This window comes from Impatiens glandulifera, chromosome 3 (assembly GCF_907164915.1).
Source record: "Impatiens glandulifera chromosome 3, dImpGla2.1, whole genome shotgun sequence".
Classification (NCBI taxonomy): domain Eukaryota; kingdom Viridiplantae; phylum Streptophyta; class Magnoliopsida; order Ericales; family Balsaminaceae; genus Impatiens; species Impatiens glandulifera.
Window position 1 is genome coordinate 30,668,168 of NC_061864.1, and position 27,501 is coordinate 30,695,668.

The 27,501-nt window shown below is 38.5% G+C and overlaps 2 protein-coding genes across 2 annotated transcripts; both read right to left on the reverse strand.

The window, feature by feature from the left end:
* Positions 1-1,317: 1,317 nt before the first annotated feature.
* Positions 1,318-6,459, reverse strand: LOC124929548 (ATP-dependent Clp protease ATP-binding subunit ClpA homolog CD4B, chloroplastic-like). The gene is made up of 10 exons (XM_047469942.1): positions 6,301-6,459; positions 5,635-6,204; positions 5,447-5,562; positions 5,244-5,372; positions 4,995-5,180; positions 4,179-4,394; positions 3,825-4,042; positions 3,644-3,719; positions 2,912-3,001; positions 1,318-2,709 (listed from the first exon to the last, which is right to left on the reverse strand). Exons 2-10 carry the CDS (start codon positions 6,200-6,202, stop codon positions 1,525-1,527), a joined length of 2,784 nt encoding a protein of 927 aa, XP_047325898.1. The 5' UTR covers positions 6,203-6,204; positions 6,301-6,459; the 3' UTR covers positions 1,318-1,524.
* Positions 6,460-13,074: 6,615 nt separating this feature from the next.
* Positions 13,075-14,193, reverse strand: LOC124930143 (myosin heavy chain, clone 203-like). The gene has a single exon (XM_047470507.1). It carries the CDS (start codon positions 14,191-14,193, stop codon positions 13,075-13,077), a length of 1,119 nt encoding a protein of 372 aa, XP_047326463.1.
* Positions 14,194-27,501: the final 13,308 nt, after the last annotated feature.

Below are 27,501 nucleotides of genomic sequence, written 5' to 3' on the forward strand. Positions count from 1 at the left end.
ATGTCAAAAACGTGAAAATGTGTTAAACATTTCAAAACGTGAAAAATGTGGAAAATGTGTTAAAATGTGAAAAACGTGTTAAACGAATAAAAATGTGTTAAATGAATCAAATACATGTTAAATAAAAAAATAAAAATAAAATAATTTGGGTTGAATTATGGATTAGGTAAATTCAATTTGGGTTGAATATGGGTTAGGTAATACGGGTTGGGTTTACCCGTTTGTTCACCCCTACATTTAGAGAGACAATAGACTCCCTTGCTTTACGTTAGCTATGGTTTACAGGATATGATTGTTGATTCAGTTAGAGTAGCCTAAATAAAGCAAAATGAGGACCAATCTTCTTCTCCAAGAAGGACACCTGAAAGACTAGGTGAATTTGGGAGTCAAGAGGAAGCTCAAAATCATAGGCAGCAGCACCAATCTTTGCAAGAACTGGAAAAGAAGATTAATTACTCTTATATAGGCGTCGGACAAATCTTCCGTTCTTTCTAGTAGTTTCCACTCTTTTTTAGCTTTAAGTAACAAATTAAATAAAAAAACAAAAGTAATACATTAGATTTTATCTATTTAAAAAAAGTTTAAAATGACTAAAGTTGTGATAATTCAAACTACATGTGTCTTAGTCAATTCAAAGTTCAAGCTCAAATATCGATAGGGCCAATTCTTTATCCTATAATTAAAAATTAAATGGATTCATAGAACAAGTGATATATTAGATCGCAAAAAGACACAAAGAGAAAACTCTGATCGAAGAGTGAACTGAACAAAATCTTAATGTGTTTAAACTTCTACTATTTCAAGACTTTCATACGATCCAAAGAACTAAGGAAATAATAAAACAAAGCGAGCAAATAAATCTAAACTTGAACACAAATATCAGTCCACGAAATAGTACACAAGATAAACAATGTCAAATGAAATCAAAGATGACTCGCCAAAAAGAATTCATCCATCAACGACTGTGCAATGAAATCAGAGATGACTCAAGACTTGCGTCGTCCACAGTCTTAGTAATGTATTGGTAAACGTTATATAATATATATTCCAATTGAACTTGTTACTTATTAAAAGAACTATCTTTGTTAAACTTTGACCCAAAAAAAATATCCTTATTCTATAATCATTCTTTCAACTTAAAATATGAGTAGTTTCCATTTTTAAATTCGAATGAAAGATTAATTAAAGTTCACATGCTAAACATAATTTTTGAATTATGGTGAAAATTGAAACTAGGCTCTTTTGACTCTTTTTATAATTGCTAACTTTGTTTAAAACAAAAATGTAATACCCAATATGAATCATAATACTGAAGGATAAAACAAAGGGAGAAACTTTGCCATAATCTGACTTCCTTGTCATAGTCACATTTTAATTCTACCAGCTCCCTTCCATATATATCTACAGAACTAGTATTTGATTACTATTATTATTACTATTATTACTATTTATAATTCCATAATGTATTGCAGAAAAACAATTTCAATTTCAAACCCCACCACCTTCATTATCTTCTTCAACTACTTACACAGGGAGTGGCTCCGGCAAGGATTCCGGTGCTCCTCCGGTGGTCCCATTGAGAACAGTAACATTCCCGTCGGAGTCCACATCTACAATGACTGAATCACCTTCCTTTATCTCCCCTCCAAGCATCTTCTCAGCCATACTATCCTCCAACAATCTCATTATCGCTCTCCTCAAAGGCCGGGCACCATAGCTCGGATTATACCCTTCATCCACAACCCGATCCCGGAACCTCTCTGTAACCTGAAGTTCAATCTCCTTCTTCTTCAACCTCTCAAACACTTCCTTAAGCATTATATCCGCAATCTCCTTCACTTCAAGCTTCGTGAGTTGTCTAAACACAATCATCTCGTCTAACCTATTCAAAAACTCCGGCCTAAAATACTGCTTGAGCTCCTCGGTCACCAAGCTCTTAATCCTGTTGTAACTCCCATCCTTCTCGTCGTAATCGAGATCGAACCCGATCCTGCGGCCACCCTTCTCAATCACACTGCTGCCCACATTCGAAGTCATTATCAAAAGTGTGTTCTTGAAATCGACGGTTCTCCCTTTACTATCAGTTAGCCGACCATCCTCCAGAATCTGAAGCATCATGTTGAAAACGTCGGGATGGGCCTTTTCGATCTCGTCGAATAGCACGACTGTGTAGGGGCGGCGCCTGACCGCTTCGGTCAGCTGACCTCCTTCAGTGTAACCGACGTAACCAGGCGGGGAACCAATAAGTTTGGAGACGGTGTGGCGTTCCATGAACTCACTCATGTCGAGTCTTATCATGGCTTCTTCGGAGCCGAAGTAGTAGGCTGCGAGAGCTTTGGCTAGTTCGGATTTGCCTACTCCAGTAGGACCGGAGAAGATGAAGCTGGCTATGGGTCGGTTTGGGTTTTTGAGACCAACTCGGGCTCGACGAATGGCTCGGCTTATGGCTTTGACTGCTTCATCTTGGCCGACGACTCGGGTGTGGAGTGTGGATTCCATTTTTAGGAGGCGGTCTGATTCGTCGGTGGAGACTTTTTCGACTGGGATTCCAGTCCAGGATGAGACGATGTGTTGAATGTCGGCTTCAGTTACTGTTGGCCCTTCATTGTCGTTGGATTCGGTTTCGGCTTTGGTTAATTCTTTGCCTTTTTCCACTATGACAGAGATTTGGGCCTTGATGTCCATTTCTCTGTCTCGTAACTCTCCTGCCTGGTAAAAAATAAATCATTCAAATCATTGACCTAATATTGAGATCTTGGATTATTTTCAAAATCTTGATCTTGGATTATTTTCAAAATCTTGTTTGATGAAAAAATGGATTATTTCGAAGCAGAAAAAGAAAAGAAAAACTAAATCCATCAAGCCACAATCTTAGAAAGAGGTCACAATAATAAGCCAATTGTTTTTGTACCTTTTCAAAATCTTGGCCTCTAACAGCTTCATTCTTCTCTTTAGTGATCTGCTTCAGCTCTTTCTCAAGTTCTTTTGCTTCTTCAGGCATCTTTATCATAAAAAGACAAAGAATGGGCACGGCACATAAGATATATTATAGGAGAAAAATAAAATAAAACTCATCTTCATGGTAGTTTTTATTTCGAAAGTGTGTTGGTTTCTGTTCATTTCATCTAAAGTTTTTTTGTAACACTTTCGACCAACAGAAGTTGCCTCTTTCATTGCAAAAGAAAAAAACAGATATTTTATAGAAAAAATAAAAACTCAATTTTGTTAATGGCTCGTTTTACCCATTGAACCTGTAAAAATGACTCAAATCTCCAACTCAGTTAACTTTTTGGCTAACTGGGTTAAAAAAATACAGGTTTACCAGCATACAGTTCGGATAACAAGTAGTGATTTGGTTGTCTGATTTTCAGGGAAAACGGATGGATGGATGGATGGATAGGAACAAGGGTAAACGTAGTAGATATTGACGAAAAATTCCCAATCGAAAAAGTAGGGTTGGTATTTTCAATCTTCACCAGAAGGTTAACTGAGTTGGGGATTTGGAACCATTTTTATGACATCGGTGATTAATTGAGCCAATAAAAGGTAAAACTAGCATTTTGGGCAGGTTAAGTGGGAAAATCGAACTCATGTTTTTCCTATATTATATCAGAACTGAAGAACACCAAAAACCCCATCATACCTGTGCATTACGAAGCCGCACCCTAGAACCAGCTTCATCAATTAAGTCAATAGCTTTATCAGGCAAAAATCGGTCACTGAAAAAGGAACAGTATTCTTACTATTGCACATCAAAAGAAAAGCAGATGCAAAAGAACCAAAATATAGAAATTGGACATAAAAATTGAAGAGAGTATATTTACCTAATATACTGATACGACAATTGAGCCGCGGCAACCAAAGATTCATCGGTATAGCGAAGCTTGTGGTGAATCTCGTATCTTTCTCTAAGTCCTTTCAGGATTTGTATGGTTTCATCCACAGTAGGTTCTGGGACCTTAACTGGCTGGAACCGTCTTTCCAAGGCAGGATCTTTCTCAATGTGCTTTCTATATTCATCAAGTGTGGTGGCTCCAATACACTATCAAAATTTTAGTTGAAAAATAAGCCCATTTACATGAAAAATGATGCCATAGATTACAAAGTGAAGTGATTGTTGCAGTCTGAATTGGGTTGAACATTAATAACAAAATTAGAACAAATGTTGTAACTATTACCTGCAATTCACCTCTGGCAAGAGCTGGTTTCAATATGTTTGCAGCATCAATGGCACCCTCTGCTGCTCCTGCTCCTATTAAAGTGTGAACCTCATCAATAAACAATATAATCTCGTCACTTTGCTTAATCTCCTCCATTAACTTCTTAAGTCTTTCTTCAAACTCCCCACGGTATTTCGTGCCAGCAACTAGGAGACCCATGTCAAGGGTTATAACCTGAATATCAATAACCCAACATACAGAAATGTTTATCTTGTTTGGAAGAAGATAAATTTACAATGCTTCGAATGTAAACAAAGACTATTTGGAAACTACTATTTTGTCACAATCCCAATGAAAAATTGTCAAAAATTAAAACTGAAAGCGACTTATTTTTCGTGTGATATATGATTTTCTGGATCGTAATCCATATTATAGTGTATTTTCTTGGTTTTACTTGGTTTAAGATTATTTCCTGAATCATGATCCAAATTATAGTGTGATTTTTTACTTCATTCGGTATAGAGGTTTTTTTCTACATCATGGTTCAAATTATTTTCTACATAAGTGTGATTTTGGAAAATATAAGAAATGTAGATTTTTCAGATCATGATCCAGATGAAAGAAATGCACAACCAGCATAACCTTTAATTTTTCTCTATTTTTTACCCCTCTCCATCCTAAAACCCTATAATGAAGTTGAAGGGTAATTGAAAAAGAAAAGAATTTGTACTTTTTTTAACCAGAAGCAAAAGCAGCTTTTATTGTATTTTACCTTCATCATGGAAGAAGAAGAAAGTGTTTTTCTAGTTCAATAACAAAATCTGTTCAACTGACCTTCTTCCCTTCAATTGTTTCAGGGACATCACCACTTGCAATTCTTTGTGCAAGTCCTTCAGCAATGGCGGTCTTTCCAACACCAGGTTCTCCAATCAAACACGGATTGTTCTTAGTACGCCGACCCAAGATTTGAACGACACGTTGAATTTGATCCTGCCTTCCAACAACTGGATCCAGTTTGCCCTATATCCATGAAATTCAATCAGATCTTTTGCAAGTCATAGATAGATAAAGAGAAGCTTGTACCTCCTCAGCTAGTTTCGTCAAGTTCGTTCCATACTCTTCTAGTGTTGGCATTTTGGTTCCACTTGATCCACCTCCAACACCAGCAGCAACAGCAGGATCAGATGAATTTTCACCCACCATTCGTATGACCTGAGTCAAATTTGACACTTCAGTTTATGATTAGGGATCAAATACAGAATCAATTGAGAAAACAAAAACGATACCTGTGTGCGTATATTGGTTGTGTCAGCTCCTAAATTCTCAAGAACACGAGCTGCAACACCTTCGCCTTCACGGAGCAATCCAAGCAATAAATGTTCAGAGCCAATATAGTTGTGACCTGCAATTTAGCCAAAATATATATAGTGAGAGAATTGAATTTGTAAAAGAGAGGGTTGTGGGAAGAACTAACCAAGCTGCCGTGCTTCCTCCAAAGAGAGCTCCAATACACGCTTAGCTCGAGGAGTAAAAGGGATTTCAACAGCCACAAATCCACTACCCCTTCCAATAATCTTCTCCACTTCCACACGGGCATCTTTCAGGTTAATCCCCATAGATTTCAAAACCTTAGCAGCAATTCCAGTACCCTCACCAATTAAACCCAACAGAATTTGTTCAGTACCCACAAAGTTATGACCAAGTCTTCTTGCCTCCTCTTGCGCTAGCATAATAACCTTGATTGCTTTCTCTGTGAATCGTTCAAACATAGCTCGTGGCGCAATTCTTCTTGCTCTACCTCGTCGGACAGACACTTTAGATGCCACTTTAAAATGGAAATCAAGACCAGAGCTTGTAACAGTATCTAATAAATTGGAACCTCTTAACCCAGAAAAGTTTCTCATCCTAATTGGAGGTAACCGAAGATTACAAGTTGTCATTTTAGTTATTCCTTTAGTTTTCTTATAACCTTTGAATTGTCCATGGCTTTCACCCACAACTAAAGAAGATAAGTTGGTTGATTGAACGAGCGCCCTTGCCATAACTAGAAACAATAAATGAAACCCAGATAAAGAAATAAACAACAACTAGATCTGAAAAGGGTATTTATCAAGAATGAAGATGAAGTTGAAAGATTTACCTCAGAGAAGAACTGGATTGATCTTAACAAGGGCGGTGGTGGGAGAAAGGGATTAGGAGATAGGTTGAATGGCAGAGACAGACGATGGGGAAAAAAGGTGTAATCAAACGAGTGCAGACAAAAGACGCTAAAGAAATTTGGGACATGCTAAAATGACTTCGCCCCGTTGCTGTTTCACCGTCAACCATTCATCCATGCTACTCCGGACGGACGTCTCTGATGACATCCACCGGTATACGTGTCATCATATTGTCCTTGGATCAATCATCTCCTACCTAGCTATAGCTCTAGATATTTTTCTTATTTCTATCCATACTCAAATATTCATCAACACATATCTTTTTTCTTATTATTATTATAATTGTTATGAATAAGCCTAAGCTATTCTTAATAAACTCAACAATTTGAAATATAAAAAAACAAAATTTTAAATGATCACACACACTCAACTAGGGATGCAAACAAATGGTATACAAGAGAGAGTTTATTTAAAATGGTGGAGAATTGTAAAAATTCTAAAATTAAAATAATTTATACATCAGTACAAGTTTAAAATTATATTTTTTTTTTTAAATAAGAAGAACTGATATGACAAAGTGACATTCCACTCCACAGTGATGACCCCGATTTAACTCAAGACCTTTTAGATGGAATCAAACTTGTATAAAATTTAATTAGTTTAAGGATCTGTTAAGTTTGGTGAAATTCGAATTCGAATTATATTGAAATTCCAATTTCAATTCGATTCATATATTTAAAAAAACTTTGATTATAATTTAATTCCAATTTTTATGTTTGAAAAAAACTTTATCCTGTTTGGAAACGTTCATTTCATTGGGCAATTTTTTTTTAATTTACTTAAATATATATATATATATATATATTATAATATTTTATTGGAGTGTTAATTTAGATGAAGTAATGTTTTAGAATATATTTTAATTATTTATATATTAACAAATATAATAATATTTTTTCGTTCAACTCTACTCAAACATTAGGAGTTTTTAAATAGGATTATTATCTATATTATTTTAAGATATTTGTTTGACATAATCTATTAAAATACAAGTATTCAGAATATCTTTTTAGGGTTCAAGTTTTATTAAGAAAAATAAAATATCTTTACATTTTAGTTTACTAAATTAAAAAATATATATTAATTCGACTTATTAAATTATAATAAAAACAAAATATCTATTCGAAATTTAACTTTCTATATTGAAAAGAAAAATATATCGGTTCAAAATGTTATTTTACTAAATTAAAAAAAAATATCGGTTCGACATTATAACTTTTTAATTTAAAAAAAATATCGATTAAACATATTAACCATGGTGTGATGATAAAATATTAAGATATTTTTGTTTAAAAAATATAGAAAAGATAAATATTAGAATTATAATTCCGAACTAAAAATATTGAAATTAAAAATGATAAAATTATATTTGTTTGAATATCATTAATATTATAATCCAAATTCTTTTACGAAACCTTAGAATTGAAATTACACTCTCTAATTCTGATTTCATAATTATCAAACATATCCTAAGAGAAAAAAAAATAAGAGAAAAAAAAATAAGAGAAAAAAGAAACATTAAGCTCCTTTATAATCTTAAAACCATGTGACTTTATTAGTTAGATCATGATTTTAATTGTCTTAAACATTTTTAAATATATCTAATTAATTAACGATACGAATAAATTGAATTAAACTAGCTTTTACATTTGAATCAACTAATAGAAAGTGAAGAACTTCTAGATCTATCCCTCCTTCAATAAGTCATTTGAATATAATTCTTTATATTTTCTTTGGTAATCCTGCTACAATTAATCCTGTGAAGATATTAATCTAATTAAAATCTCATTTTAATTAGATGATTTCAATTAGAATTAAATATAAGCTTGTAAGCTTTTGTGTTAGGTAGATTAGTAGATACCAAAAGTGGGAAAAAGGAAATGATACCCGAAATAACCTTTTTTTTATATGAACTATCATGTATTCCGTGCATTTGCACGAGTAATAATATAAAAAACCGTGAAAAAATATTATGGTAAAATTTTTATGGGCGGGTTAACCCACAATCCGACCCAAATATCCATTTACTCTCACATATATCCAAATTAACCACAGCTCTAGACCCGACAATCTGGACACTTTAAAAATTAAGCATCATTATATATATATAGATTAGTACTTAAAAAGTTGAACTTATATTGTTAAAATGTCGCGCGTTTATCAAAATTTGGGTTGAATTTAAAATATAAAGTGTTATTAGCTTAGTTGGTTAATAGGTTGTACTTGTTTTGTTAGGTTGCAAGTTCGAACAATACCTATAACATTTTTAATTTTATTTTTAACCGTTTTAAGTTTATGGGCGGGTCAACCCACAATCCGACCCAAGTATCCATTTACTCTCATATATATCCAAATTAACCACAGCTCTCGACCCGGCAATCCGGACACTTTAAAAATTAAGCATCATTATATATATATTATATATAGATAATTGGATTCATTTGAAAAATACTCTGTGGAGTTGGGCTGGAATTAAGTTTGAATTAGAAAACAACAATAAATTTATTTGAAAAAGACTTTTTTTTATATGTTAAATAAATCATTCTATATTGATTTATATAAGATAATATTTTAAAACATAACTTAATTACACCTTTATTTATAAATTTGTTTACATTTTTCCTAGAAATCCAAACTTTAGTTACTGATAAAATTTTCAAATAAAATCTCAGTAAATTAATAAATATTTAGTAAGAGAATAATTTTTTGAGGCCCTGGGAAACTTGTAAATAGTGAGGACTTCCAATTTTTTGGGGAATGTTAATTAAGGCCAGCAGCTTTGTCCTATTATCCATATATATTTGACATTGTCAATAGACGTGTTTGTTTTAGACTTTTAGTTGAGGTAACGTATCTCATTTTGTCTTCTAACCTCAAATAGGTTAGTAAGGAAGGAGTTCGTGTGTATAAATTTAGCCAAACCTTAAAAGATCAATAAAATATCCCAAGGAACAATAATTTAGCAATTATTATCAATTTGGGTAAGGCAATATTATTAATGGAATGGTAAAGTGATTTATACATGCATATATAATGGCACAATGATTAACATGAGAGATATAGTATTTTAATTTCTACCATAATCTAAATTCAAACATGGAGTGCATCTATTGAAAGATTAATTCAATACAATTTGAAATTCCATATAAGCTGGTTATAAATTGAGACTTTAAACTAAGGCATCACACTAGATAGCTAACAAATCCTTTAATATTGAAAATGTATATGGGATTTGATTGTAATAGTAACTTGAAGCCCATAATTTGCCTGCAAAACAATGCGGCACAACTTGATGGAATAATTAAGATTACAACAAATTTATCATTCTCAAAATTTAAGAAGGTAGGGAAAATGTCAAAATCGAGAGAGAACAACTACGTAAACAAGGCTTTTCGATATGGAGTCTTTGACTCTTTTCTACATATAGACAAAAAAAAAATGTAAATTTGTCAAGTTAGCTTAGAAAAAGGCGGTAGCTTTTAACAAGCGACATGAGAGTATCAAAGTGTAAAAAAACATAAATATATATATATATATATATATTCAAGTGACAAAAGTGATTCCTAAAATACTAAAATCAAATATTCTCATTTAAAACGTTTTAAGTTAAAATGAGTGTGAATGTCATATTAGCATCATTTATTTAAAAAAAAAAATACATTTATAATAAAAAAAATACATTTATAATTGGTGTAAGAGAGCTACGATGGATTTGGTTACTTCTAAAACACTCTTTATTAATGTTTATTTTTATGACACAAAACTGTATATTTATTGTCACTACGTGCTTATATTTTAAATTCTCGCACTTTTAATATCACATTTTATAATACATTGGACTCAGGTGTTTAAGTAACTTTTAGGATCTCTCGGGAGGTTTTTTGTCGGATCCATATTGTTGGGTAATTAGTTTTACTCATCGGTATAGTTATAGTGGGTGACTCCCGATTCTTAAAGAGAAACTCCAATTAAAATATCTATTTTCTGCTTACACCCTTAGACTTAGATGAACGTAATATGTTTAATGACGTCCCAAAGGTTATGGCGATAAAGACAAACCTTTTACTTACCATGTAATTTAATTTTTTACAATTGTCTTCTATAAATTGTTTGCATTTAGGATTAGGGATAGGCCTCAAGCCATATACTTAGGGTTTTGAGTCATAATAAAACTTTTATTTAGGTCATACATTAGTCGCATTTTTTTTATGTTTCCTTTCTCATCTATTTGTCATATTCTCGACATACCTTATAAGTCAAATAATTTCTTTCATGCATTTCAAACTTCACAAATCGTCGCATTTAGACACTCCTTGTTTCCTTAGTAATCATTTTTCCACAACAATTTTTCATTATTATTATTCCTCTTAGTAATTAAACTATTTTCCAAAAAATATCCATCACTCCACTCATTTTTTTTTATTAAACATCAAACTCATTTACAAAAATTAAGAAATCAACAATTTTAAAATGGTAGGATTATATCACGACACTAGACAAATGAGTCATTCTAAAATTTTGATGAAACTTGATGCTGAGTAAACTTGAATATTTGGGTTACCTAAGAAGCTGTTAAGCTGTTTTGGAGACAACTCTAGATCTAGAAGAGAGACTATCACATCCAAAAATAAGCTTTTCTAGACCAAGAAATTTACGGTCATGACAGAGATCTAGGACCGTGGATGATGGCACCCAGGACCGAGTGGTCCGACTGATGATCCTACAAATGAAGGATTTATCAGGCAAGTATTTTTCTATACGTTTTATAAACCCACATAATGCTATTTATTAATGTATTTTATATAAACGATGCATATGGTTTTTAAAGCATGTTTTCATTGCAAGTCCATGATTTTCTAAAAAAAGATATTCTTAAGTTAAAGTCTATGGAATCGAAGTAATAATCATAAAGGAATTGACAGATACGGGAGGATGACTACCAGGATGAGCTCTAGTGGTCCGATGCTCCCAAAATATGGCTGACGGAATTGACGAATGGATGCCTTCTCTAGAGGATCAACTCTCAAGGCTAAGGGTCCCAATATGGCTCAGTATGAAACTGTTAGGATCTAGGTAGTCGCTGGAGGACCGGGGGTTGGACCGGTTAACGGTTCTCACTCGAAGGGTGGTGGTTAATCCGGTTAGAGATTAACACCGGGGTTTCAATACTACACAACCTGTCACAAACCCTTGAACTAGGTTCAAGCGCGGAAGAGGTTTGCTTTCAGGTTGAAGCAGCACACTTGTATGATAGGCAGAACCGGTCTCGGATGATGAGGGTTACAGAAAATGATGGGTCGGTTTCGGTAACTTGGTGATTCGGTTTTTAGTAAAGTTAGGTCGTTTATAGCGATACGGATCGGTTAGATAATGGAACCGACAGAAAGTAAATAACAAAACCGATTTTATGGATGTTCGGAGATAAAACTCCTACGTCACCCCTTCCTCTCGAAACCGCGAGAAGGATATTCACTAAGGAATACAAGTACAATCCGATCGAGACTTATTTCCTGCTCGATAACACTCTTACAATTTACACCGGAATTGTAAAATACACACACTAGCACTTTTAGCACTCAGGATTTCTCTAGAGATAGAACACACTGTTTTCACTTGTAAATTAAATGCTCTTAGTTATCTCACTTGTTATCCCAATGTGTGTCGCATTTACTCTTCTTCAACTGCCCCCTTTTATAGATGAAATATGCCAACGGTCATATTTCACTTCCTTGAATCTGATTGGCTGAGCAGAGGTTCAGTGATTCAGTGATTCAGAGTTTCAGACCCTGCGGTCGTCTTTTCAGACCTGACGGTCAACCTCAGACCTGGCGGTCTGTTCTTCCGGTGTGTAAGACAAACCTGCTAGGTTTTTCTTTTACTCAATGTGGACACTGTCTGTTAGACAGTTGTCTGTACTTGGAAGATCTCCTTTCTGACTTATCCCGAAGTGGAAAGATCCTGTAGGACTGTCTTCTGTAGCCTGCAGACTTTTCCTCAGACTTGTATGGATATGGAAGTGTTTAGTCTGTTCCTTTGGTATCATTCTCAACAGATACCCGAATTATCTTCTTGTACTAGTCGGTCATTTGAATTAACTGGATGGCTTCCGGTATGAGTGATATAACCGGACTTCTTCCGGTTATTCCTCTGCCTTGTGGCTGGTCGGCTGTCTGATGTTTCCGGTTTTAAGCTTTGGCCGATTCTTTCTTTGTGCGGTCATGTTCCAAGTGTTCCTGGTCGGTTTCATGACTTGACCGACTAGTTTTCTTTAGCCGGTTCTTTTGTTTAACCGGTCCGGTTCCTTGTTCCTGCATGGAATATTTATTTAAGTTAGGTTTATGTGAACCGGTCTAATTTTATCTAACAATTTCTCCCTTTTTGATTATTTTATTTAAAATTATCAAAATCATGTAAGTTTGCAAACGTAGGCCGGTTCTTTCTTTGACCGGATTTTTGAAACTGACTTAGGGGAATTTTTCGAAGAATTTGGAAAAATTTTGAGAAATTTTTTGGAAAAGTCTTATCTTTTATCTTATCAATTTCTCCCCTTTTGATTATTTTATTTAAAATTATCAAAACCATGTAGAAATGCAAGTGCAGGCCGGTTTCAAAAATAAATTTATATATTTATAACCGAAAATAGAAAATATTATATAGAAACATTAAGATAGGCATAGGTAAAATAAAGAGAGCCCCTATTCCGAGTCCGAGAAGTCGTAGCTAGTCATCAACTTCTTGTTCCGCTTTTTCTTCACCGGTTGCGGTCGACTGGCCGATTCAGTGACTCGTTGTCTTGTGGACCGCCGCTGTAGATGCACTTCATCCTCTTCTTCGACTTGAGTAGCCTGCTGCGGTATACTCTCAATGACCGTATCAGTGACCTCATTCAGCAGGTCGGCCATTTGAATTTTCTTTGAAGATTCCCTCTTTCGCTTTGTCGGAACTGAAACAGAAGAGGCCGCCTTTTTCTTTTTGTTATCGGCTGCAAAGCCTTCTAGCCTCCGTCTTTCCCTTTCTAATCGCTCAGCATCCTTCGCAGCTTGAGCGGCTACCGTCTTTGCAAATCCCGGGAACTTAGCCTCTGCTCTTCGAATTCGCTCGACTTCTTCCTCTTCGGTAAGTTGCGGTGGATCCTTCGCTTTTCTTGCTTCGTTGTCCAGCGCATCCTGGACTTCTTGAGCCGCTCGAGTATTTGCCTCTACAACCGCGTCATCCGCATTTATTTTAGCATTGAGTAGTTCGGCAACTTGTGCGGTGAGCGCCTTGAGCTCGGCCTCGAGACCCTCATTCTTCTTCTCAAGTTCGGAGACCCGTCCAAGTGTTGTGTCGACCAGGTCCTCAGTAACCTCCGTGAATCGTTGATCAGTCTCTCTTTGAAACCGTTCGAAGTTCTCTTTTATCTCGGAGGTCGTATCTTCCAAAATCACGGTTCGCCTAAGGTGTTTGCTGCGCAGAACCGCTTCTTCCTGTTGATCATCTTCGATTTCTGAGAACCGGTCTTCTGTTCTTGACAAAAGTTGCCTTGTAGTGTTGGCGAACTTGAGTGCCGAGCAAACGATTCTCTGCATCCTTTCTTCTAGTGGGTTAACCGTCGAGTCTTCAAATTCTTGAAAGAGACTCTGGACCCATTCTTTTGTGACGCCCGGTTCGGAGACTTCCGGTTGTTTATGTGGAGACTGCCCGGTGAGAGGAGAGTCCATCCTTACATCGGTGTCATCTGTTGCCGGATTCGCCCTTGGAGGTGTCGGACCGTGAGTTGGACTCGTATCGATCCGGGGAGCTGTATAGTGCGGTAGTTCCCTTTGTCCGCACATCGCCTCCAGCCGGTCAATTTCTTTAAATGAGTGCCCCTCTTGCTTTCTCAAGCCTTTCTAACACCAACGGTGTTACGGTGTCCTCCGATGCTACCTCTTCGAACTTTGCCGTGATCTTCTGGATCCGTATGGTTAGCTTCCGTAGCTGTGCTCGCGGTCTTAAGAGGCAGGTTCGGCCCAGGACCTCATGAATGGTTTCGGAATTTGTGAGGTCCATGACTACGTCCTCCACTTCCTTCAGCCTTTGGAAACATTCCTCGTCGGTGTAGCCCGGTAGGATGTCCCTATACCGTTTGCCGAACCGGTGCTCGTGCCATTCCTGGTATATCTCGCCAATCTTCACGGCTCGCTGTTCAGTGCCCTTTAGGAGTTTGAGCGCTATCCTATCGGCCTCTGCCTGTTCCTCCTCCTCCTCCTCTTCTTCACCGCTTTCTTCATCGCCTTCTTCACCACCTTCTTTACCGCCTTCTGTGGTCTCAGGATTTGCACCCGTACTGGCGTTGTCGGGACTTTGGCCCGACTGCTCTTCATCATCGGTCTTCTCAGATTCGGTTCTTTCAGATGTGGAGGCCGACTCTTCCTCCTCCGTTGGTTGTGGCGGTTCCGAGAAGACTATTTTCTCTTTCCTTTTGCTTTTGGCCTTTTCTTTAGCTGAGGCCGATTTCTTGCCGGTTGTCTTCTTTCGGCCACCTGTGGAACCGGGGGCCGGTTTCTTCCTTTCTAGAAATTGTTTGGCTCTGATTAGGCTTCTTGATGGGATGGTGACGCCGGGACCGATTTTGAGGTTATGGTGAAGGAATATTTTACCGAGAGGAACAACGTATCCCCATGACCGGTTTGAGTCCGGTTTCACCATTTCCATCAAATTGTTGAACACTTCCTTTGCCTAGTTAACCTTTGTCCCTTCTATCAGGCCGACCAGCATCCTGATTTTGTCCTTGGTTAGGCTGCTGTAGTTTCCTCCCCTTGCTTGAACCGCCTTTGTGAAGATATCACAAATCGGTATATACTCCGGTCGTAACGTTGATTTGTTACCGGAAACTTTTATCGGCTCTTTAGTCGCCGAGAGTATTTGGCATGCTGCTTCGAACGTTTTGAGCTCTATGTCCGTCGTTGCATCTTGGCCGGCTGTTGGAAGGCGCAGGCTCTCCGCCATCGATTCCTTAGTGAGCTCTATTTCAGTACCGCCTATAGTTGCGGTGATCTTGTCGTCAGAGATAGTTGCGGTGTTGAAAAATTCCCCAACCGCATCTTTATATAGAACATGAGGACCGCCAAGAAAATATTCCAGACCGGCTCCGGCTACCCGGTCAATAACCTCTTTTGCCGCAGGCGTGCCTTTCTGTCGGATTTCCTCGAAATCCACTTGAGTCAAGTGTTTAAACAAGACCGAGTCGCGCCCCATCTTAGAGAGTTGAGAGAGTTTGAAAAGTGTGAGAGCAGATAACCGCTTTGAGAGAATTTGAGAGCTTAGAGAGAGAAAGCTGTTTCGCGTGAGAATGAAAGGGAATGGCCGAGACCCCTTTTTATAGATGCGGTTTGGAAACCCAACCGTCCCATCAACAATGGGCGGGAGTTTTCCCTCCAAGCTGAAAGGGCGGCAAACCATGGGCGGGAAACCAACGGCGGTAAACGGATAGGCGCCAATCTGTGGGCGGGAGATTTAGGCGGTTGATTTCCCTTACAAATTTGCTTTTGTCATTGATGACGCAATCTTCTTTTTGAGACCGAATGATGCTGCGGTTTTCTAAAGATAACCGGTTATTTTGAGTAAGCCGAATTTTGCAATCTTTTGAGTTTAAGCGGTTTTCTTTTGAGATAGGAGCGCGGTTATTTTGACAATGTTAACCGGTTATTTAGATAGATATTAAAAGTGGTTAGATAACCCGGTCATTTAGACTTGAAATGAAGTTGCATTCAAGAAACAATGCAGAAAGAAAAGTGAACGATAGATTGGTATGAAAACATACAAAAGATGGAAAAATACAACTTATGTAAAAACCATTTTGGAGATCTTTTCTTCCACCGCATCCTTGTTAAGAATGTTTGAGGAGGAGGGCGGTGTGCCCGGTCCAAATTCTGGCCGGTATTTTAGAATCAACTTACTGATGTGAGGTGCATAACCAAGACCTTTCTTGGTCAGCACCATGTTCTTCAGATTTTTAAAAAGGACCGATGACCAGTTGATGGCCGTATTGCTGTAGATATGTGTCATCATGTTGTAGGTGTTCTTTGAGTACCGCTGATTTAGAGACTGACAGAGAATAGACCGAGTCACAATCTCAAGAAGGAGTTGAGCGTGACGACCGAGGCGGGTTTTCAACCCGTAATTTTCCACTGGATCAATGGTTCTAGAGAGGAGTAGTGCGTAATAAAATTCCGTACTTCCCTCCAGAGTTGGAAAGTCAGAAAACCCTTCTGTGGGCAGGTTGAGAAGGGAGGCAAATTCGGCTTCATCAAGCCAGAAGGTGTGGTCTCTTACCGTAGAGACAATGTAATTGCCCCTGATGCAGGCACTTCTGAAGAATGCCTTGACATCCTCAATCAGTATGGGACCGGATTCTTCGAGGAAGGTTCGGAGGCCGGTATCAATAAGGGATTCAAACATGATTTTCTTTGCATGATTTCCGTCCCATTCTTCCATACATGAGTTGAAATCGACGCTCAAAAAGTTTCCTAGGGTTCTGCTCGGCATGTTTCTAAACTTTGATAGTAGAGAGAGAGAGGGAGTTTATGATTCGAGGTGTGTTGATTTCATTAGGAAAGCTCTCCTTTTATAGAACCGGTTTTGGAGGGAAAATGTTTGCATTGAGTGACAGTTTTGTCTCTTTAGAGAAGAGAATCTTTATATTTCCAAGGTCATTGGGAAGAGTGTGCTTTTTGACTATTTGCGGTTCTCGAGGTAGGTATTAGTTGAGAAGTAACGAAGTTAGTTGGATATTGATTACTTGTGTTAGTTGGGAGTTACCTTATTAATTAAAGATTCCTTTTTCATTAATGCACTTACATAATGAAGAATGATCAAAAGAGACTGAGGGAATCATAAATAAAACCGAGGAAAAACATAAGAAAAGCCGAAGTGATCATAATGATGTTGAATAAGGATACACCCGGTACGTGCAGCAAAATGACCGGGTGCAGGAAGGAGTGACTCAGTGTGCGTGGGAGTTGACGACACCGGTAGGGTTGTTACGGCGGTTCCTTCTCCTCCAGGCCCTCTCAAACCGCTCATAGAAGGAGTCGGTTATCTCTTTGGTCAGCACTTGGGCTTGGTTCAGACCTTCTCCGGGACAGGTCGGAACACCCAGCTCCACAAGAAGGCAGCTTAGTTGGGGGATGAGGCCGACTGATCGGATACCAACCATCCAGATGAGGACGTCAAACAGCACCCTAGACCAGTTCACCGGTGTACCGGTGACTATAGCCGCCATCATGTTGAAGGTCGAGGTACAGTAGGTATTTGTGACATCTCTCCCGAAGATGCTCCTACCGATCACATCATTGAGGAGCTGATATTCAGCTCTCAAGTGTGATTTTGTACCGTGATCCTCAATCGGTTCGTCAGACCATGCGAGGGTGAGGGAGATCTCGGCCTTTATGTTGGCCGGAACATCGAGATCTGTCAACCCTTGCTTTGGCAGGCTAAAGCACCGCGCAAAGTCTTTCTCCGTGAAGTCAAAGATGATGCCTCCCACCTTAGATTGGATGTGAGTTTCAAAGTGGGGGGTCCCCTGAACACCCTGGCGTGATAGAAAAACTCTAGTATTGATTTAGGATAAATGGTGTGTTTATCGTCAAGGAAATACTGAAGACCAGTATCTTCCAAAGATTTGATCATTCTATATATGTCGTAATGCTCGGTGCTAGAGCATGATTGAAAATCAACTTGAAGAATGTTGGGAAACTGAGACATTTTTTTTTCCTTAGTGAGAGGATGATCTTTTGTCTTGTGAGTGTTTTGGTGAATGTTTGCTTCACTTAAATACTAGTTTGGGGAGTATCCTATTGTCCAGGTATTAAATGAGATGATATATATTAACTGCAGGATAGTATTGCATGAAATATGCATGTTTGCAGTCTAGAGTGTTGGTCATAGACCTGGACTGTGAAAGATATCATCATATCTTCACGTCTTTTTAGGTGCGACCAGTTTACTTTGAAAGGGCAATTTTTCAGAACGCATATCTTTAAACGCTGATAATTATTCCACTTCTGTTTGAATTTCAAATAATCTAAGATAGCCTGCTTCCGAACCGGTCAGTAATCAGTTGTTCATACCGATGCGGTTATTTGGTGCATGCACCAAGTAGTCGGTCGGTTTACTCTATCTGATAAACTGGGCGGTTCTTCCATAGGTACCTTGAGAATTTGAAGTTCAACAGTTTAGGAGGAACTACCGATTTTATCTGTCCGAACCGGTTTCCCTTTAAGCATCCTTAGAGAGGATCTGACTAATGTCGGTTAAACCGAGAGTAAGTCTGAATTGAGAGAACTTAGCTTCCTGTAGAGGCTTCGTGAAGATATCGGCTACTTGTTGATCAGTTGGTACGTATTCCATCCGGATATGCTTCAGCGTGACATGTTCCCGGATGAAGTGATGCCTTATGTCGATATGCTTGGTTCTGGAGTGAAGAACCGGATTGTAAGTGATTGCTATGACACTCGTATTGTCACAGAAGATCGGGGACTCTTCTGCTGTGACACCGAAATCCTTCAGCTGTTGTTGTATCCAAAGGAGTTGTGAGCAACAGCTTCCGGCCGCGAGGTATTCAGCTTCTGCGGTGGATGTGGCCACTGATGTTTGTTTCTTGCTATGCCAGGAAACAAGCCGGTCACCTAGGAACTGACATGTTCCGCTGGTGCTTTTTCTGTCGATCTTACAGCCTGCATAGTCTGCATCCGAATAGCTCGTTAGATTAAAGGACGAGTCCTTTGGATACCACAGACCGACATCAGGTGTGCCCTTTAGATACTTCAGTATCCTCTTTGCGGCTGTGTAGTGGGATTGTTTTGGATTTACTTGGAATCTCCCACACACACCGACTGCAAACAGAATGTCCGGTCTACTCGCTGTCAAGTACAAGAGAGAACCGATGATGCCCTGGTATGCGATCTGGTCTACCGATTGACCCTCATCATCCCTGTCCAATTTAATCGATGAGCTCATTGGAGTAGCCGCTGAGGAGCATGTGTCCATTCCAAACTTTTTAGAAGTTCCTTGGTGTACTTAGGTTGGCTTATGAAAGTTCCTTCCTTGAGTTGTTTAACCTGAAGACCTAGGAAGAAACTTAATTCTCCCATCATACTCATTTCAAACTTGTCAGTCATCATTTTTGAGAATTTATCACATAGCTTAGGATCGGTGGAACCGAAGATGATATCGTCTACATATATTTGAACAAGTAGGATATGTTCCTTCTTTTCAAATTTAAACAACGTTTTATCCACCGAACCGATGGTGAAATCATGTTGTAACAGAAATGCGGTTAGTGTATCATACCAGGCTCTATGTGCTTGCTTTAGACCGTATAAAACTTTATTTAACCGGTATACATGGTTTGGAAATGCAGCGCTTTTGAAACCGGGTGGTTGTTCAACATACACCTCTTCACGTAATTCACCATTTAGAAATGCACTCTTAACATCCATTTGAAAAACCTTAAAGTTTTTGAAAGCAGCAAAGGCTAGAAAAATCCTAATGGCTTCAATCCTGGCCACAGGAGCAAATGATTCTTCAAAATCAATGCCTTCTTCCTGTTTGTAACCTTGTGCCACTAATCTTCTGAAGTTCAGTTCAGGGATGTCTACCAAATTACCGTTTACTTGATCAAGGCTAGACATGTCGGTAGGCTGAACAGGATTGTCAGACCGACCGACTTCCTCGGATTGGACCGAAGTGTCAGCTTCCTGTTGTGGAACAGCTTGATCCGGCTGGGTTTCAATGTTACCCATTTGGTCATGGACAAACCGCCTGAAGACCGGAATTTCATCTTCACTATCAGAATGGATATTGTTGTTTTCCAATCTGTTGTGTAGATCAAAGCATGATGCAGTGTTACTTTCAACCGATTCATCAAAAACAACGTGAAGTGTTTCCTCCATGGTTGAAGTTCTATTATTATACACTCTATATGCTTTACTCACTGCTGAGTAACCTAGCATGATCCCGGTATCGGTTTTTGCATCAAAAACAGAGAGTTGGTTTTTGCCATTTATATGTATATAGCATTTACAACCGAAAATCTTGAGGTACTTAAGTTTGAGAACTCTGTTAAAATAAACCTCATACGGTAGATTTTAAGAAGTGTAATCAGGTTTGATGCGGTTTCACATTTAGATGGTAGAAATATTACCCATGTAAATCTAGAATAATCATCAATAACTACCATGGTGTAAAGCATACCTCCTAGGCTAACAACCTGAATTGGTCTAAATAGATCCATATGAAGAAGATCTAAGCATCGGCTAGATTGGATATTTCCTTTACTCTTAAAGGTTAACCTAGTTTGTTTACCCATTTGACATGCTGAGCAGACCTTATCCTGATTAAATACTATATCAGGAATACCTTCAACTAGCTTTTTACCGCGAATGTAGTTTAAGGTTTTCATGTTCAGATGGTTTAGTCTCTTATGCCACAACCAGGTTTGATCAGTCTTAGCTATCATGCATATAGGATATTCTACTTTAGTTTTCCAGTCTACCTTGTAGATATTACCCAACCTATTTCCGGTTAACAGTACAATACCTTGAGAGTTCTTAACTAAGCATGCATGTTTAAGAAATTCTATAGTATATCCAGCATCACACATCTGACTAATGCTGAGTATGTTAAAGCGTAGGTTTTCAACTAAAAGTACGTTATCAATAGTTAAGGTACCATGGACAATCTTACCCTTGCCCACAGTTCTACCTTTTGAGTTATCACCAAAGGTGATTAGAGCACCGGTTTCTATTCTGATGTCGGTTAGCAAGTTGTTGTTTCCGGTCATATGCCTGTAGCAGCCACTATCCAAGAACCATTCAGAGTTTCCTAGCCGTTTCTTTGGATCCTGCAAAATGTACATATTTACAACTATTTGGTACCCACATTTACTTGGGTCCACATGCGATTAGTCCCTTGGGTATCCAAACCTTGACAAACCGGACGGTCTTCTTTGCTAGGGTTTTAACCGTCCTTTTGACACTCGGTCTTGTGTATCTCGGTTTTTCTACAAAGGTCTTAAATGGTGGTGATCTTCGGTTTGGTGATCTTTGGTTTGACCTATGCGGTTCAGGATAGGCTTTCATATATTTGAGGATTTCGGCTTTTTCTTTTCACAGGGTCAAGCCATTTCTCAGAGTCGGTTGGACCAACATAGTCGTATTTTAGCTTTTCTTCCCTGTAGTATGCGGTCAACTCTTCTTCAGCGGTCCAGGAGCTTTTAAGGAATCTTATAAGAGGGAGGTTACTTCTTGTAAGCCTTACTTTCTCTACGGGTTTTTGGTCTTTGGAGCTATCCTCTGTGTATCCTAGGCCAAACTTGCAACGGGGATGTCTGTAATGACTACACATTTTCTTTACTATATCACTAGATCTCTTATATGCAGCCATCTTATATTGGAGTCGGGCATTTTCTTCCTCGGTTAGTTCTCTAGCCGGTTCACTAGATTGTTCGGTCTTAGGATCTAACTCGATTTCTAAAATATGGGTATCATCAGGTTTTACGACCTCCGGTTCGGTTATAATGGGTACCTCTGGTTCTGTCGGAATGGGTATTATAGGATCGATTCTAATGTTGAGGTGCTTAGGCAGCATGGCTAGTAAGTTCCTATATTCTTCTACCATGTCATTCAATGCATTGTATAGTTCATCTTTAGTAAATTCATCACAAGGAGAGTCAAATACCTGTTCCTCATTTGCCATGAGGCATGTGAGTTCATCATCACTGTCACTGTGAGCCCATAGACTTCCTCCATCATCGGCTATCAGTGCTTTCGGTACCTCACTTCCTTCACCGGTTTGTTGATAATTGTTTCGGTTATCTTGATTATCCGGTTTCCGGGTATCCCTCCTTGGTTTCCTGCATTCCCACTTAAAATGACCCAAACAATTACAGTTATAACATCTTACATTGGATTTATCGCCATAGTTGTAGTTTGTTGATTGGCTCCTTTTCATTAACCTCCCAAACTTCTGTGCAAGCATTGCCATGGCATCCTCGGTGAACTGTTCGGCGGTTCTGATCGGTGCTGGTGCAGGAGCAACCGGTTCTATGGGTGTGATCAATGCTCTGGTTGAGGTTGAGGCCGAAACCTCTTCTTCAGTTCTAGATCTCATTTCAAACTCATATGCCTTAAGATCTTCGAATACATCATGCAGCTTCATCTTGTTTAGGCAGTTTGATTCCCTCATTACCATTGTCTTTATGTCCCACGCACTTGGAAGAGATCTTAGTGCTTTCATGATAACCTCCTTGTTGTCATACCTCTTTCCAAGAGTTGCTAGCTCATCTAGCACACCAGTGAACCGGTCACTGTACTCCTTCATTGTTTCTCCCGGTTTCATTTTGATGCTTTCAAACTTCTGTGTAGCCACCATTATCTTGTTCTCCTTTGTTCTTTCATTTCTCTCAAAGATCTGGATAACCGTGTCCCATGTCTCCTTTGCGGTTTTGCAATCTCTGATCTTGCAGTATGTGTTTCTGTCCACACTGTTGGAGATCCGATTTCTAGCGTGATTATCCAGGTTGTTTCTTCTTCTATCTTCAGCTGTCCATTCCTTTCTGTCCTTGTCAATGATTATCGGTCCTTCGGCCAGAATGGACTCCATCTCATCATCCAAAGTGATTAAGTGTAGGTGCATGCGTGCCTTCCAGTTGGCAAAGTCATCACCTTCTAGCATTGGAGGCCTATCCTGAAACATGCTTGCTTGAGTATTGAAACTAACTGCTTTGATACCAATTGTTAGGATCTAGGTAGTCGCTGGAGGACCGGGGGTTGGACCGGTTAACGGTTCTCACTCGAAGGGTGGTGGTTGATCCGGTTAGAGATTAACACCGGGGTTTCAATACTACACAACCTGTCACAAACCCTTGAACTAGGTTCAAGCGCGGAAGAGATTTGCTTTCAGGTTGAAGCAGCACACTTGTATGATAGGCAGAACCGGTCTCGGATGATGAGGGTTACAGAAAATGATGGGTCGGTTTCGGTAACTTGGTGATTCGGTTTTTAGTAAAGTTAGGTCGTTTATAGCGGTACGGATCGGTTAGATAATGGAACCGGCAGAAAGTAAATAACAAAACCGATTTTATGGATGTTCGGAGATAAAACTCCTACGTCACCCCTTCCTCTCGAAACCGCGAGAAGGATATTCACTAAGGAATACAAGTACAATCCGATCGAGACTTATTTCCTGCTCGATAACACTCTTACAATTTACACCGGAATTGTAAAATACACACACTAGCACTTTTAGCACTCAGGCTTTCTCTAGAGATTGAACACACTGTTTTCACTTGTAAATTAAATGCTCTTAGTTGTCTCACTTGTTATCCCACTGTGTGTCGCATTTACTCTTCTTCAACTGCCCCCTTTTATAGATGAAATATGCCAACGGTCATATTTCACTTCCTTGAATCTGATTGGCTGAGCAGAGGTTCAGTGATTCAGTGATTCAGAGTTTCAGACCCTGCGGTCGTCTTTTCAGACCTGACGGTCAACCTCAGACCTGGCGGTCTGTTCTTCCGGTGTGTAAGACAAACCTTCTAGGTTTGTCTTTTACTCAATGTGGACACTGTTTGTTAGACAGTTGTCTGTACTTGGAAGATCTCCTTTCTGACTTATCCCGAAGTGGAAAGATCCTGTAGGACTGTCTTCTGCAGCCTGCAGACTTTTCCTCAGACTTGTATGGATATGGAAGTGTTCAGTATGTTCCTTTGGTATCATTCTCAACAGATACCCGAATTGTCTTCTTGTACTGGTCGGTCATTTGACTTAACTGAATGGCTTCCAGTATGAGTGATATAACCGGACTTCTTCCGGTTATTCCTCTGCCTTGTGGCTGGTCGGCTGTCTGATGTTTCCGGTTTTAAGCTTTGGCCGATTTTTCTTTGTGCGGTCATGTTCCAAGTGTTCCTGGTCGGTTTCATGACTTGACCGGCTAGTTTTCTTTAGCCGGTTCTTTTGTTTGACCGATCCAGTTCCTTGTTCCTGCATGGAATATTTATTTAAGTTAGGTTTATGTGAACCGGTCTAATTTTATCTAACAGAAACTGTACATGATTGACTAATGAGATACCCTTAAAAACCCTCATGGATGCAATGCAGTAAAATGTCTTCTATTAAATGCTTGCTGGGTTTATCGACTCACTATTCTTGTGTGGTGTAGGTGGATCCAGCCACGATTTTTATGACCGGTGAAGGAAGATTTGTTGAGCATGGTGCATGAGATGCGTGTAGAAGGAGGGACCGAGACCGTATAACCGAGTTTTAGATCAACCATTTCATCACTAACTCTAGAAAGGCATCTTAGCGCTTCCGCATTTATGACTGAATTTACGTTGAATTAGGTGCAGGAAATTAGGATTTTAGGGCGTAACAATTTGGTATCAGAGCAACGGTTCCGAACCTTAACACTTTCACACACATGATCTTGTAGATGCACCTCCAAGGCCTTTAGGTCTGTAAATGGTTTTAAAAATAACATTTTTCATGACATGACACTGTTTTCAAAATGATTTTAAATAAGGTTTTGCATGAAACTGTTTTCAAAATCACATTAGTAGCACGTCCCATTAGATATGAATTTCGGGGTCGAAATTCCTTATAAGTTGGGTAGTTTGTCACATCCAAAAATCAGCTTTTTTAAACCAAGAAATCTACGGTCCTGACAGAGATCTAGGACCATGGATGATGGAACCCAGGACCGAGTGATCCTACTGATGATATTGCCTTACTCATAATTCAGCTAACCCATACTCTACAAAACCATACTTATGCCACGTCATTCTTATTCAAACCCATACTTCTTCAAACCCATACTTCATCCACCCATACTTCTGCCACCTCATGCCTATGTCACCCCATGTCATGACAAGCCCTTTATATATTAAAATATACAACCCATACTATGACTAGTTGATGACAAGCTCTTTATAATAAACAATTATTTAACCCATGCTATGACAAAGCCATGACAAACTCTTTCATTAGCAACTTATCCAACCCATGCCTATGACAACTCCTTTTCTTTATCAACTTGTCCAGCCCATGCCTATGATAAAGCCATGGCCAACTCTTTTTATTAAACAACTATATAACCCATGCTATGACAAGCTGATGACAAACCCTTTTTATTATAAATACTATTTAACTCATGCTATGACCAACCTTTTTTTATTATAATATTATCCAACCCATGCCTATGACAAGCTGATGACCAACCCTTTTCATTATAATATTATTCAGCCCATGCTATGACTAGCAAGTGATTAGCCTTTTTTCCTCAACCGACCTTAGGATTCATATATATACTACACCCATTCATTCATTTTATCCTTTTCCTCTTCCTCTTTACTAAAAAAATAGAAGGCATACTTTAGGAGCAAGATCATAACATCTTTAGCAAGATCATACAACTTTAGTAAGATCATCTAAAGCAAGCTCTTCTCTCAACCCATCTTTAAAAACCCACACTGATTTTATATAAATCTGTTTTTACGAAGTATAATCTGTTTCCAAAGTATAATATGTTTTTAAAGGTATAATCTATTTTCAAATGTATAATCTGCTTCCAAAGGTATGATATGTTTTTGTGAACAATGATATATGGACTTGACTAATATAGGAGGAAGGCTAGCCAAGTTGAGCTATAGTAGTCTGATTCCAAAATTATGTGTTGAGCTTTGAAAGATCCTACCCACACAGAAAAGTGTCTAACTAAGTTGTAGACTTTAGGGATAGACTCCGAAAAGTGCCCTTCCAAATATGTGCTCAAACCGGATTCCTAACTTTCAAGATTAGCTCTGAAAAGTAAAGGGTCATTATGTGCTCAAAATGTTACTTTATCTTCACAAATGATGTTATATTTTATAAAATCATATATGGATACCAAAGGGGGTTTTTAAATGTCCTTCATGTAACCTTTTATGCATGTACTTTTATCACAACAAAGCTTTGATCTTTAAAAATGCTTGTTAGGTCTTTAGACTCACTATGCTTGTGTAGTGTAGGTACACAACAATAGATTTCTTTGGACATAATGAAGGGAGACTTGGAGAGTGGGCAAGGTTCAGGGGAGGTGTGTGTGTGGGAGGAGGGACCAATGAAGATCAAGTACTTTTTAGGGTCTGATACTTAAAGACCATAGTTTTTGTAACAATGGACCGTATCTTAAATAATTTAATAGTAAAGGACTGTGTCTTGTTTTAAAGGACAGTGTCTTGTTTAAAGGACCGAAGTTTTATAGTACCACTTGAATATATATAACTTTTCCGCATATATTACCGTTTTCCGTTTATGTATGTTAACATTTTAAAACATCCCTCACTCGATCTAAGTAATTTAGGAGTCAGAGGTGTTACATAGACGATATATCATCTAGGTCATCTTGGCATTGACTAATGCATCTTGGCCACCTCTAGCATTGACTAATGCATATGGGCCATCCTTGTCATTGACTAATGTATCTGGGCACCTCTTGGCATTGACCAATGCATATGAGCCACCTCTAGCATTGACTAATGCGTATGGGTGGCATTGACTAATGCATCTAGGCCAACTTTTGGTATTGACTAATGCATCTAGGCCACCTCTAGTATTGACTAATGTGTCTAGGCCATCCTTGACATTGACTAATGAATTTGGGCCACCTCTAGCATTGACTAATGCGTTTGGGACCACATCTGACATTGACTAATGCATATGGGCCACATCCGGCACCGACAAATGCATCTGGGCCATTCGGCACCGACGAGTGCATCTGGGCAATCCAGCATCAGCAAGTGCATCTGGACCATCCGGCACCGGCAAATACACCTGGGCCATCCGACACCGGAAAGTACATCAGGGCCATCCGGCACTGACGAGTGGATCTTGGCCATTTAGCATTGAAAAATGTATATGTTAAGTTGTCTTATGACAACTCTGGATCAGAGAAAGGAGATAAAATATTTGGGTATTGATTAATGTATTTGGAGCATTTGAGATAAATCAAGTCAAGGTGAAGATTTGTTAAGATGTCTTGAATTGATGATGCGAGGAAAAAGAATATTGAACAAAAGGAAAATATATATTTTTGGTGTGTAATCTTGATTTAAGGAAATAAAA

Excerpts from the sequence above, each read along its gene's own strand:
- LOC124929548 (XM_047469942.1), bottom strand. The coding sequence starts at position 6,202 with ATGGCAAGGGCGCTCGTTCAATCAACCAACTTATCTTCTTTAGTTGTG. Across the intron at positions 5,181-5,243 it reads TGACGAAACTAGCTGAGGAG|GGCAAACTGGATCCAGTTGT; the intron begins GTACAAGCTTCT and ends TCATGGATATAG. Across the intron at positions 3,002-3,643 it reads TGCGGCTTCGTAATGCACAG|ATGCCTGAAGAAGCAAAAGA; the intron begins GTATGATGGGGT and ends TTTATGATAAAG.
- LOC124930143 (XM_047470507.1), bottom strand. The coding sequence starts at position 14,193 with ATGTGCGGACAAAGGGAACTACCGCACTATACAGCTCCCCGGATCGAT.